Here is a 14,212-nt window from a genome sequence, read left to right on the forward strand (position 1 = left end):
ATTTTTTTTAAACAGATATAAAAGCATCAGTATTTTCTCATTGAAATTAAAATGGTGTAATCTGGCCAAAAGACATAAAAGCACTGATTTTGTGTAGTAAATAAAAGAACAGTCATAATGTAGTTTAACGTACTCATAATATTTTACTGGGTACCAGAATATCTTTTTACCTTTTACTGAGTACGACTTTTAGAGTAAATCCACATTGTAGCACAAAGCAGAAATTTCTGTGCTAGTGTGGGGCCTCCTGAAATAGTGTCACAGTCCTAATATGGGATCTGAAATTGGATAGTTCAATTAATGCTAGATAATGCCAAGTATCATAAATCCACATTTGAATGTCAGTTATCTCATGAATCCTGCCATAGCATGTAAATGCAGCTGTGATATTTCTTCTGGAACTTCCTGAGTGTCTCTGCACCCCACTCCCTTGCACAACACAGACATGCCTTTATGAGAGTACTGGTAATTTATCCCATGCTTCTTATTCTAGCAAAATAAGAACTAGGTGACATATTACATATCTTTAAATTTGTTTCTTATCTGTGGAAAATCAAGAAATTAGCGTGTTTGTCCAACTCTGGACATATCTGTAGTAGATTGCTATTCTGTCTTTCATAATGGTAGATAGTTTCAGTCTCTCCAATTTATCTATTTAGTCTCTCCAGTTTATTTTCATGTATTTAGGGTTTTAACTTTGTAGTTAGGCATAATCTTAGGGTTTTTATAAAGTCTGTTTAAATGCTGTAACTGATGCCTGTATCACTGAAAGTTAGGAAACCTCAGTTTAATAGCTAAATGCTTTTGGATCCAAGTCTTATTGCCTTATAATCCTTTAATATACTTATCATTTCAGCATGCTTGTAGTATCATAGAAATGTAGTCTTGGAGAAGATTTTGGGTGATAACCTATTCTTAAAAACATCTGAAAAACAGATTCCATTCCATTCCTCTTTAGCTGCTTCTGGTACTAAATCACACAAATAGACAGTTTTTTCTAAATGTCTGACCTGAATTCTCCTAATTTCAGTTTGAATATGTTACTCCTACTCCTGTGGACTTAGAAATAAGATAATCATAGCCTACTTAAATTACTCTTTATGGTATTTTAAAACTGTTATCTTCTTTATTTCTAGTCTTTTCTAAACCAAGCAAGCCTATTTTGTTTTGCATTTTCTATACCTATTTTAACATTTTTTTTTCTTTTTTGGATTCTTTCTAATTAGTTTGGGATTTTTGTTTGGGTTTTTTGTTTTTTTGTTTTCGTTTTGGGTTTTTTTAATGAGATGCTCTAATCTGGTACTTAATCCTCTAATAAATTAGAAGTAATTACCTCATGTGCCATATATGCAACATGGCTATTAACACATCTCAAAATGACATTATTTTTATATCAGCAGTGTATTGTTAATTCCCAGTCAGCTTGCAGTTCATGACAGTCACTGCATCATTTTTACAGCAGTGTCCGTGGACAGATCCTGTCTATTTTCCATTTATGTATTTGATTTTGCCTTGTCAGCTGTTGCATTTTCCACTTGTCTCTGTTGAAATAAATCCAATTGCTTTTGGACCAGCTTGTTAGTTTGTAAAGGTCATTCTAAATTTCAATCATTTTCTCTTCTAGCTTGATGTCTTCAGAATACTTGACGCATTTTTTCTATTATTTCACATCTTCAGTTGGTAATGAACTCATTATGAAAACCAGGTATAGCACAGATCCCTGGAGGATCTTCAGAAAGCTGCCCTTAGAAATTGACATTAGGCCACTGGCAACTGCTCTCTGAGAGTCTTTTTTTCTAGTATTTTGTAAGAATTGCAGCCAGAACGTATCTCCTTTATTTGCTTATGAAAGTGTTGTGTAGGACTTGTACCCATGACTGTTGTCCTGTTATTAAATTGGCAGGACACAGGAATAGTTTTATATATGGCATATTGTTTATAAACTCATATTGACTATTTTTATTACTTTATCATTATCATCTTTGTATTGAAAAATGTATAATTTGAATGTTTTCAAAAATAGTGGCCTGAGAGTTGAGCTGACTGGATAGTTTAACTGGATCCTCTGCTTACCAGAGGAGGAGCTGTGCTGCATGAAAATGTGAATTAGGCCCACAGATAATTTTGAAACTCCAGCTTGGTGCCCATCTTCATCTTTAAACTTTTTAAGCTTTTAAAGTAGGGGTTAGATCTCTCATGGGGCACGACTATGTGAGCACTGGAATGTCTGAAAATCCACTGTTTTCTTATCTGATAGCTGAGAATAGATTGCAGATGCACATTATGCATATAATCTCTCTCTCTCTTCTAAAAAGCAGATTTTATACTGTCTCTCTCATAATACTGGTGGTGTCAGAGTAGAAGCCGTCAATAGGAACTGGTTGCAATTCCCTGTTTGTCTCTTTAGCATTAGCCCTCAGTTAGTTCATGCCAGCTAAGCTAGTCCATGCCAGCTGGCAGTGAATCTCAAGAAACCATCTGCTTCCTGGGAACAGCCAGAACATACCTAATTTTGGCAACTTTAGTTTAATGTGCCACCTGACCCAAAAATCTCCACTAGAGAGTCCCATTTTACCATAAGAATCCCAAACTAGGAATTGATGGCAAATTTTTTTTCCCTTTCTGCCTCAAAGCAAACAAAGAAAAGAAAAGAATGTGCTGGGGGCTTTTAAGACTTCCATTTCTTTAAATTGTATTTTACCTCATTTTGATAGTTAGCCTATTAACAAAATACATATAGGTACTTCAAGTACATTTCTCGGCTATAGAATTCCATGTAGTAATTTTTTGTAATGTACAATAAAAGCTTGGTTTCTCCCTCAGCTGCTCGAGTCAAGATCCAATTAGCAATTTCTTGTGCATGTTGTGTTGCGTTTTCATGCTGCAAAAATTTCAGTACTTTTTAAAGTAATATTTGGATAAAATAGTATGTAGTAAATACTTATAAATGAATAACACTGAATGGTATGTATCAAAATGCATGAACAAAGGCAGGGAATCACCCTTATCCTTTGTCTTGTTTTCCTGGTATTTGTTCACTCATTTGCTGACATACACATTTGGTATTCCACCCATTGTATCTTACTCATTTTGGTAGGTTACTGAGAATTAGCTGTACAACTACCTTTCTATTTTCTAAAGAAAGGCCAACTTCAAGACTCTATATTTTCTTGTCAAAACAGTATTTTCCATGCTTTTTTTCATTCCTAATAATTATATATTGCAGTTAAAGTGTTAGCTCTGCTTATTTCTTTGAAGTGTAAAAGTCTATAACGTTGCTCAGTTTCCATTAGGTATAAATGATGTCTTTCTCATCACCTTTTTAATTTTTATTTTTTTTAAAACAGATCATTTCTACTTCTTGGAAGGACAAAATGATGCTCTGCTGTGTGGCAATAGCTCAGATGCAGGGTAAGAAAACGGTCATCATTTTTCATTATGCATCGAGAAAAAAGAATTTGCTGCTTAGAATAGCTCAGGTGGTCAACTTTAGTATCAACTGTACTGTAGATTTGCAAATTACCAATGTTTTGCAATTGAAACTATACCTAAATATAACTTATGTGATTTGAGTTTACACAGGCACTTTCTTCAGCATCTTAAGCTAATTTTATAAAAGTAACCACGAGTGCTATGTGCATAAATTTACTGCCAGCTTACTGACAACTGTTTATCATCAGCCATGCTAGTTGACATTCTTCTCTTGTCCTGGTTAAGATGTGTTGATATGACAAATTGTGGGGAAGGGTAGACTACTATTAGTTATATTAGTAAAGCATTGAAATATCATTAGGAAATCGAATGAAAAAATGAAAACCAATAAGATATATATTTTTATCTTAGGTATGTAGAATAAAATTTTACTTGTTCATAATTTCATTAGCAACTGGTACTCCTGAACAATATTGTGATTTACTATAGCATATCGTAATTTAGAGTAGTTGTTAAAAATAGCATTTCCTCTTCTTTTGTAGTCAATGTCCAGAAGGCTATATATGTGTGAAAGCTGGTAGAAACCCCAACTATGGCTACACAAGTTTTGATACATTCAGTTGGGCATTCTTGTCACTGTTTCGATTGATGACTCAGGACTTTTGGGAGAATCTTTACCAGCTGGTGAGGACTTATTAAAATAAACAGCACCATCACCAATACCATTACTACATAGTATTTGCATAGTTATTTTCATTCACGTGTCCCTAGGGCCTTTGGGACAGAAATCATCTTTTATTTCATATATGTAAGCTGTCTAAAACAATAGGGACCTTGTTCATGATTTAGGTTCCCGTGTGCCACTGAAATACATAAAAAGAAATAGCTGCTATTTTGTGAAGTTGGTTAAGCATTATTGTTTCTTTTCACTTAAATGAACTTAAGTTGTTAAAGCTTCTTGCCCAAACATGCTGTAAATAGATGCTAGTTAAAGTTATTTGCAGTCTAGTACAAATATATTGTCTTTGAAAAGGTTACATCTTGTCCCTGAACTACACGTATTCTTAACCTGAAGGACAGTGATGTTTTGCAGCATGACATTTTGTATACTGCACTGTCTTTGTGGCATTGTTTGGGACTGATGAGACAAGAAGGTAAGATGCTGATTAGTGGCCCCACTACTGTTAGATTTAAAGTCTATAATACAGATGTATAGTGGGGGCAGCAATTGCTACTACATATTTTCATTAGTAGACGTTCTGAAGTATTCAAACTACAGGATCTTATTTACCTTGACCATAGTAGACACAAAACTTGGATTTTTGCACATGTAGCCAGGATATAAAACTATTTGTGTATGGAAAAAGTAACTAAATCATCTTGTGCTGACCCAAAGCAATCTTATAATGTATTTCTAGATTGTAACACAGATGTTACCATGTTATGCAACAGTGTTTAAAAGTTTGCTAAAAATGTGTATTATTTCTTTTTCCCCAGACACTGCGTGCTGCTGGGAAAACATACATGATATTTTTTGTTTTGGTCATTTTCCTGGGTTCTTTCTACTTGATTAACTTGATCCTGGCTGTGGTTGCCATGGCCTATGAAGAACAGAATCAAGCAACCATGGAAGAAGCGGAACAGAAAGAAGCAGAATTTCAGCAAATGCTGGAACAACTGAAAAAGCAACAGGAAGAAGCTCAGGTATCCCTATAAAGTAAAATTCCGTCTTCCACTCATGATTGTGATCGGATGCTTTGTGTCCACATATGAGAATACTTTTACTCCCCTATTCCTAACAATATATTACCTTCAGTCTTATAAATTCCTTCCTTTTGCAAACAATCCTTAATGTTTTCCTTTGCCTTGTTTTTGCTGGCTTGAGTGAACCTGTTAATTTGTGACCAAAATGATAACCAATAAGCTAAAGTACTGGATTTTCAAATTGGAGGTGGAAATTAACTTTTTTACTGAGCACTTGAACAAGTTGCCCTGAGTGCTGGTGGAATCACCATCCTTGGAGATAATCAAAAGCTGTCTGGACATTGTCCTGGGCAACCTGCTTTAGGTGATGCTTTCTGTGCTGGGGAAGTGGACCCGATGACCTCCAGAGGTTCCTTTCCAATCTCAGCTATTCTGTGATGCTGTGAAATGGAGATGGAGATGTGGGGGTAAAAAGGCCAGGAATTCCACTTATTTAAGTAACAGAAGCAAAACTATTGTAGGTGCTGTGGGAGAAATATTTTGCTTCAGCAACATCCGGGTTTTTCTACTCCTTCCCCAGCTCTCACAGCAGAAAGCCATAGTGCTCCAGTTTTAAAGACAACTCGAAAAAGTGAGAAACTGGGGAAAATGCTTCTGTGGTACAGACATCATGATTATATACTGCTTTGAAATTCCTTGTCATGTTTTGAAGACTCAGAAATCTTTAATAGGATAACTGATAATGTCTGCTTGGCATGTGGCCACATAGAGCAGAATTTGAACTGTCTTTCCTATAAGCACCTGGCAAAAGGGTTTTTTTGTTTGGTTGGTTAGTTGGTTTGTGTGGTGCTTTTTAACCACAACTTGTAAACAAATGTTAATCAAATGCTCAACAAATGTTTGAAACTTCAAACAGCAACAGGTCTCTAGTAGCCTGCATTTTAAGTCAAATCTCTGATTATGGTTTGACCCTTGATTCCTTACTTTTACATAATATTTTAGGTGAAAAATCCATTGCAACTTATTGCTCCAGTCTAAACCAGATGCTTGTTAACTTGGTTCTCTGACAGCAGTTTTCCCTTGTGCTGCTCTAGTTCCTGGTTTATGGTGCAGTGGCAAATGATGGTTTCTGTGGTATTTCACAAATTACACTTCTTATGGTATGCTGCTTTTATTGAATTGTGATCATATTTTTAATTTCAAAATCATAATTTTTTAAGAATGGCAATAAATTTAAAATAGTGAGTGGTGTGTGTTTGTATAAATGTTGTAAATTGCATATGTGCTTGTATGTATAGGCGGCAGCAGCAGCTGCAGCAGCTGACTCCAGAGATTATAGTGGAGTAGGTGGAATAGGTGGGTTCTCCGAAAGTTCTTCTGAGGCATCAAAACTGAGCTCAAAGAGTGCTAAAGAGAGGAGGAATAGAAGAAAGAAAAAAAAGCAAAAAGAACAATCTGAAGGCGAGGAGAAGGATGGGGAAGAATTTCACAAATCTGAATCAGAGGACAGCATCAAAAGGAAAGGCTTCCGACTTTCCATTGAAGGCAATAGACTGACATATGAAAAGAGATTCTCTTCCCCACATCAGGTACCATTGTATTATTACCTCTTAAACACCTTTGTTGTTTACTCATCATGTAAACAAACCCCTGTAAAGTAGTTTGGTCAATTCTTGCAAAAGGTACCACAAATTCTTTAATATCTTAAATCAAAGTATGATCATGTTAATACTTGCAGCCAAAGATTAAACTGTAAGAATTTTGTTTTTATTCTGAATTTATGTGTGAAAAATCAAAATAATGTGTATTAATTAATATGAGCTGAATTTCAAGTTTCTTAATGAAAATGGACCTATCTCCCCATCAAGATGGATGTATTCAGTATGATCAGTGGCTTCAAAATTTGGTTCACACATACAAAGGATTTTCATATTTTCAATCAGAAAAGTACTCAATTTGGGTTGCAAAAAACCCAGTAGAAATGGCATAAACGTTCATGTGAAATTTGACAAATTAATTGGTGTGAGACCATTAATTGTGTTATGTTAAAGAAGGTGGAAATATCTGTGGCAATGTGTCCTTGCATGTGTTCTCTTACATTGAAGCACTAGTGACTCAGAGTGCCATCTGCATCTCCCATCCAGACATTTATTTCATTTGATAGTTTTGTTATGTTATCCCTTCTACAGTTTTCAGAACTCCTCTTCATTTGCCCTCCTCCAAATCTCCCCTCGGCACTTCAAGTCCAGATCTCACATACATTCTGTCCTTTTTCTGCCCCTTTGTGTGCCTTAGTATGCTTCCTTTTATCACCACCTTCTTGATTCTCCCTGGTCGTTACAACTTGCTTTCTCCCCCTTTTTAGTCACTATTACTAAAGTAATTCCTTCCTTTTTAATCCTCTTCTATTAATGCCTCTGGAAAGCCTGTTTCATCCCTAAATAGATCATGAGCATCCATATTATCTTCGTGTATCACTTTCTCCAGCTCCCATTCTCAAAGAAGTTCAGACCTCTTCATCCAATATTTTCTTATTAAGGACTGCCCGCCTTCGACCAGACTGTGGTGGGAATATAATGTTTCTGGCTTCCTATTTCTGCCAAGTTAACTCCTCCTTCCTCTTACTTCCTAATGTACCTCCATTTTTAATAGTACTGTATCCTTCCTCCCTCACCCCACCCCACCCCCATCCTTCGTCTGCCACCATTTTATGTTAACCATCTAAATAGCCTGTGTAAGACTTCATTGATGAATTTGGTTAGTTCATGACTCATCCTGTTCCTTTTACAAATTTTGACACCTATATCCATTGACTTTAGCTTCATGTTGAAGACTCACCTGATCCCTTAGGTGCATATTCTTGCTTGTGTCTTCATTCAAACTGCAGCCTTATTCAACTGCAGCTCAATTCATCCATCTTGTTTGACATGAAGCACTCCTCATACAACTTGCTGCTTTTACCTTTTCATCTGCAAGTTCATTTACAGCTGTTTACTGTGACAGGTTAGCAATCCCCTCCCCTCTGATTTTCCAGCCCTACTTCCTTTTCACTCCGGGTTCTAGCCATTAAACAGAAATTCCACTCACCAGTTTTTAAAAACCGTTTCCTAGACAAAACTCAGGTTTATGTCTCATCTTTGACATTTTCCTTGACATTTCACTTGCTGTAACATGTAACTGACCATTATGTTTTTCTTGAAAACTTATTCTTCCGTACATTCATGATTTTGTCTCCTCTCAATTCTCCTGATTTAGTTGTGCTTTAGAAGATCCTTTTACCCCTTTGACAGTTTTCTAAGGGTTTTCCATGAGGCCTTTTGCTAGTTCCCGTCTCTCTTCCTCTCTCTCTCTATCTCTCAAAACTCTACTCTGGGCCCACAACTGTTAATCATTTTTAACTTGGACCTATTTACATGTCCCAATTACTGATGTATTCATCAAGAATGTTGTTGCAAAGAGCACTAACCTATCTCATTGCTTTTACCTAATTTACTAGTACCTAAAGATATTTTTTTAATACCATAAAACATACTGTGCCTAAAGTTCTTCCCAACCCACCTTGTCTACTTACAGTAAACAAGTGAAGTCCCAGCTTTGACAGACCCATGCCAGCATCCATAACCTCCTGTTAAATTTTCAAACTAGTTTCTTTGAGTTCTTTCTGGTATGCTGCCCCTCATGCTTGGAAGAAGCTCCCATGAGTTTCCACAGAACACTTCATTGCTTTCCTCAAATCCCTCTTTAAAACTCTCTTTTACCATGCTGCCTACAGAAAGCTTGACAGGGAAGTGACTTCAGGTGAGCTACGACCACTGTTTATCATACCCATCAATTTTGCCCCCTTTTATTCCCTCTCTTTTTGTATCCATCTGTTGTGTTACACTTAGATGATAAGTTCTTTGCAGAGGGCCTTTTTGTTCTGCATTTTGCAGTACCTCGCACAATGGGGCTCAGGTCCATAAAGATAAGTTGCAGAAGAGAAACAAAGACACTGCTTTCTTATGTATCATCTCTGCTGTTCATAGAGGTCTTGGGTGCTAATGCCAATCAATCAAGGAAAGGGAATCACTGATCTGAATTAAAATTAAGAACATGTATAATTATTTGCAACGTTAGAGCATTATTTTGACTCTGATCCTGAAAAGATCCTCCCACAGCAGAACATTTACTCGTATGAGCAAACTGATGAAAATTAGTGAGACTTTTCATACAAAATTGCAGGCATATCTTCGCATATTCAGAATAGCTAAGACTTTAGAAAAGAAAGAAAAACCTTATCGTGGCCTACTTGACTAGTATCTGAAAAAATATGTATGTATTTTAAACTAGGAAGTATTTAGGAGCTACCTCTGTGTGCAGACTGAGTCACGGGAAATTTGCCTAAAATTTTATTTACTCAGTCTGTCAGACTAATGCCAACCTGGGGTAAACAGTGTCTAGATGTGCTTGCTCAGTTTATGAACAGTTGGCAATAAAACAGGCAGAATGGCAGAGGAAACAATTCTGTCAAGCAGTTTCTTTTACTCTAATTAAACCAATTGATTTCATATATCCAAAGTAGTAAAATAACTAGTCTTTGTCTGTCACTTATGTGCTCTTTGTTTACTATCCAAAAGGGAGTATATCGGGGGGGGGGGGGGGCTGTACCAATTCATTTCTTTGTAGATGACCTTACCCTTTAAGACATATTAACACTGTGTTTTTTTCCCCTGTATGCAAACATTATATTTAAAGGGATTTTCATCTGATAATCATTGTTTTTATTTGCTTACAGTCTTTGCTGAGCATTCGTGGCTCCCTGTTTTCCCCAAGGCGCAATAGCAGAACAAGTCTTTTCAGCTTCAGAGGTCGAGCAAAGGATGTAGGATCAGAAAATGACTTTGCTGATGATGAGCACAGCACTTTTGAAGACAATGAGAGCAGAAGAGATTCTCTCTTTGTTCCTCATAGACATGGTGAACGGCGCAACAGTAACATTAGCCAGGCCAGTAGGTCATCCAGGACAATCCCTCAACTTCCAGCAAATGGGAAGATGCACAGCACTGTGGATTGCAATGGAGTAGTTTCTTTGGTCGGTGGGCCGCCAGCTCTGATGTCACCTACTGGACAGCTTCTGCCAGAGGTGATGATTGATAAAGCAGCCACTGCTAGCAATGTAAGAAAGTCTGCAATAGCTCAGGCATGATGTCCTCTCCCTGTATGATCAGCTACTGTTTCTACAGATTTAGTCACTTGGGAATGACTCCCTTTCTGGCCTTTCTGTGGATGCTCCTTTCATATATTCCAGTTATAAGCTAAAGCAGAAACTGAAAATTCATGCTAATTTACTGGAATTAACAGAATAGCATAGTAAACCATTGAATAAATGTACTATGTGTAGTCTCATACCCATTGATTCATTATGCTAACTGAAGACTTAACTGGAAGATTCGTATATCAGATAGGATATCAAAATGAAAAAAAAAATTATATCTACTTAATGGAATATATTAAATGAGTATTTAACCTCCTGCTGACCATATATGAAACTTTTGATATAACACTGATAGTACAACTTCCATGGGTTGTGATAGTGTTCCTGTCACATAGTTAATTTTTCTAGGGGTTTTTTTTTTTGAGATGTCAACATTATTAAGTATTTTTTCTTTTATTTTGTTTGAAAACATGTTCTAGGAAATTGATAATGTATTCTAAGTTAAGAGTTATCTTAAGAAAATAGATTTACTGTTTGTGCTTTTACTGCTAGCTGTGTGGGCTGTGCATTTTCATGTTTAGAAAAAGGCTTCACTGCCAATTAGAAAGATATTTATGGCAGAGCTCATTGACAAGCATTGTGGCACTTTTTATAGTCTAAAAACTGATTATAGTCTAAAATCTGTTTTTAATGTCTCAGCCTTGTTTCAGCAAAATACTTAAAACCATAATCCTTTATCATAAGAGCAATCCTACTGATGTATTTGGCTATTTGCTATATACAAAGTTAGGCATATGTTAGTCTATTGCAAAACCATGACATAAATAGAGCATGGTGCAGGAGAGTAAAGTGTTTTAAACCATTATACTTTTATAATAATTTACAGTGTTATTCTTATTAAAAGAACAATCAATAGAGTATTTTATCAGCGTTTTATTTTCAGGGCACTACTACAGAAACTGACTTAAGAAAGAGACGGTCTAGTTCTTATCATGTTCCTATGGACTACCTAACAGATCCTAGTGCAAGGCAAAGAGCAATGAGTATAGCCAGCATGCTTACTAACACAATGGAAGGTATGTAACACAGAATTTTTGTATGAAAAGGCCATAAAGTGCTCTTAAATATATGATACTTTAAGTGGTAGTGGTGTTTTAAGGCAGCTATTTCACTTGTAACTACACTTACAATTACTTGTAAGAAAGGGAAAAATATTACTTTGAGGCTGAAATGACTATGCCCAAAATAGCAAATGGGAAGGTAATCATGAGTAATTTTGCACACGTGGACCACAATACTGTCTAAATAGTTGTCTGATTTAGGGGTTGCTCTAAGTGTCTATCTTTCATGAGGAAAATTTTAAATATTTTATTCATTCTATGTACACAATCATAGAATGTTCTGGGTTGGAAGGAACTTTAAAGATCATCTAGTTCCAACCCCTCTGCCATGGGCAGGGACACCTTCCACTAGACCAGGTTGCTTAAAGCATCATCCAACCTCGCTTTGAATGTTTCCAGGGATGGGGCATCCACAGCTTCTCTGAGCAACCTGTTCCAGCATCTCACTGCCCTCACAGTAAAGAATTTCTTCCTAGTAGCTAATCTAAATCTCCCCTCTTTCAGTTTAAAACCATTACCCCTCATCCTATCACTAGACTCCCTGATAAAGAGTCCCTCCCCATCTTTCCTGTAGGCCCCCTTCAGGTACTGGAAGGCCACTATTAAGTTCTCCCCGGAGCCTTCTCTGCTTCAGGCTGAACAACCCCAACTCCCTCAGCCTGTCCTCATAGGTGCTCCAGCCCTCTGATCATCTTCGTGGCCCTCCTCTGGACCCGCTCTAACAGTTCCATGTCTTTCATATGCTGGGGACCCCAGAGCTGAACACAGTACTCCAGGTGGGGTCTCACAAGAGCAGAGCAGAGGGGGAGAATCACCTCCCTCGACCTGCTGGCCACACTTCTTTTGATGCAGCACAGGATGAGATTGGCTTTCTGGGCTGTGAGCACACATTGCCAGCTCATATTCACTTTTTCATCACCAATACCACCAAGTCTTTCTCCTCAGGGCTGCTCTCAATCCAGTCATCAGCCATCCTGTATGCCAGAATTCTAAGGCAAATTTCCGTTTTACGTCCTATGTAGCATTTGCTTGTGAATGGTTACTTTGTCTATTGAATATTTAGCATTCTTTTTAGATCAAATTTAAAACACAGTGGGACAGGTTGTTTTTAATTGCAATTTATTTTGACTGACAGCAGCATTGGTTTCAAAAGGTCTACAATATCAACAATTTATCAACAGTACCTTGGAAAACAGCATTTAGGCCTCACGGAAATACCCAGGTGATACTGCAATAGAGAAATATGTTTAAAATGTTATTTTCATTTTTCTCTCTAGAACTGGAAGAATCCAGACAGAAATGCCCACCATGCTGGTATAAATTTGCTAACACTTGCTTGATTTGGGACTGCTGTACTCCCTGGCTGAAAGTCAAACATATTGTAAATTTGATTGTGATGGATCCATTTGTTGATCTAGCCATTACTATCTGCATTGTCCTGAACACTCTGTTCATGGCCATGGAGCACTATCCAATGACAGAACAGTTTAGTGGTGTACTTTCAGTAGGAAACCTTGTAAGTATTTCATGATGTACCATGTATGTCAAATGCATTTTTCTTAAATAATTCTTCTGTGGCCCGTGTATATATATTTAAAAGAAAATATTGACCAGATATTTATAGGCCTGGGATAGTTGAATTTAAATTTAAGTTGTACTGAATCCCTCTTTTTGACATTTGTGGATTTCACCACTCTTGCTTTATGGAGCAAAAGATAGTAAGTTTTATTGAGTCAATATGCGTTTTGATTTTTGAAACCTTCAGCTTCTTTCATTGAAGCTGGTTAAAGGAATTTATCTAATATTTTTTCTTGGATGGGTACTTGCAAATCATAAGAACTTTCAGTTCGATTCCTACACCTGTTCCGCTCCTCACTAGCACCTCCTGAGGTCCTGGGTGTTCAGGGAATTGTAGAGGGAAAGACCCAGTAAGCATGGCAGATATACTGCAACTCCACAGGAAACAGTGAAATGGCGTGACAGTGCCTTCTGCAGGTCATTCTAAAGAACAACAGTTCTGCTTAACTTTCAGTATAATTTTTTTTCTTAATAAAACAATTTTCCCTCTCATAAACTTATCTTTTTGCCTAGATGCAAAAAGATGTCCCAAGGGCAAAGATGAGATCTAAGGAGGAAAAGCTGAGCATTAAAATCAGAAGAGATTCCCTGTCTCGGTATTTATACATGCATATTAGCAGAATAGGAAAATCCCATATTTTTCCCATTTACATCTTTTTCTTTGGAAACCAAACATTGCGATGCATATGTGAGCATCAAATCTGAATTTAATTCCTAACTCCAAAGTATGGCAATATAGAGAAGCTATTCAGATATACAATGGATTTCTTGCTAAAGATATAACTCACCAAAAGTTGATAGTTAGTTTTATTTATTTTAATATTTTCTCATTTAACTGGAGTAAGAAACTGTATTTTCCTTGCAGGTGTTTACTGGAATTTTCACAGCAGAAATGTTTCTCAAGATAATTGCCATGGATCCTTATTATTATTTCCAAGAGGGCTGGAATATTTTTGATGGTTTTATTGTGAGTCTTAGTTTAATGGAGCTTGGCCTTGCAAATGTAGAAGGATTATCTGTCCTTCGATCATTCCGATTGGTAAATATACTAAACAAAATATGTTTCTACATTATATTTTTGTATTTTTGCATGTATGTTACGCATTTTTCGTTTAAACATTATATATTTGGCTAAGACAGAAGATCTTTTCATAAGAACTTATAAAATACTAAATTGCGTGCC

The 14,212-nt window shown here is 36.6% G+C and overlaps 1 protein-coding gene across 6 annotated transcripts in view; it reads left to right on the forward strand.

Moving 5' to 3' along the window:
* The window catches only part of LOC134519019 (sodium channel protein type 2 subunit alpha), an 80,874-nt gene that overhangs the window by 31,537 nt on the left and 35,125 nt on the right, over window positions 1-14,212 (forward strand). For 4 of the 6 annotated variants that reach the window (XM_063342529.1, XM_063342528.1, XM_063342530.1 and 1 more), the window contains exons 8-15: window positions 3,348-3,411; window positions 3,975-4,116; window positions 4,930-5,136; window positions 6,435-6,725; window positions 9,911-10,291; window positions 11,274-11,406; window positions 12,729-12,967; window positions 13,895-14,068. In XM_063342529.1, the coding sequence (XP_063198599.1) occupies window positions 3,348-3,411; window positions 3,975-4,116; window positions 4,930-5,136; window positions 6,435-6,725; window positions 9,911-10,291; window positions 11,274-11,406; window positions 12,729-12,967; window positions 13,895-14,068 (1,631 nt within the window). The remainder of the gene's footprint in view (window positions 1-3,347; window positions 3,412-3,974; window positions 4,117-4,929; window positions 5,137-6,434; window positions 6,726-9,910; window positions 10,292-11,273; window positions 11,407-12,728; window positions 12,968-13,894; window positions 14,069-14,212) is intronic. The other 2 variants (XM_063342533.1, XM_063342532.1) reach the window with 1 other exon arrangement.

This window comes from Chroicocephalus ridibundus, chromosome 7, assembly GCF_963924245.1.
Source record: "Chroicocephalus ridibundus chromosome 7, bChrRid1.1, whole genome shotgun sequence".
Lineage (NCBI taxonomy): Eukaryota > Metazoa > Chordata > Aves > Charadriiformes > Laridae > Chroicocephalus > Chroicocephalus ridibundus.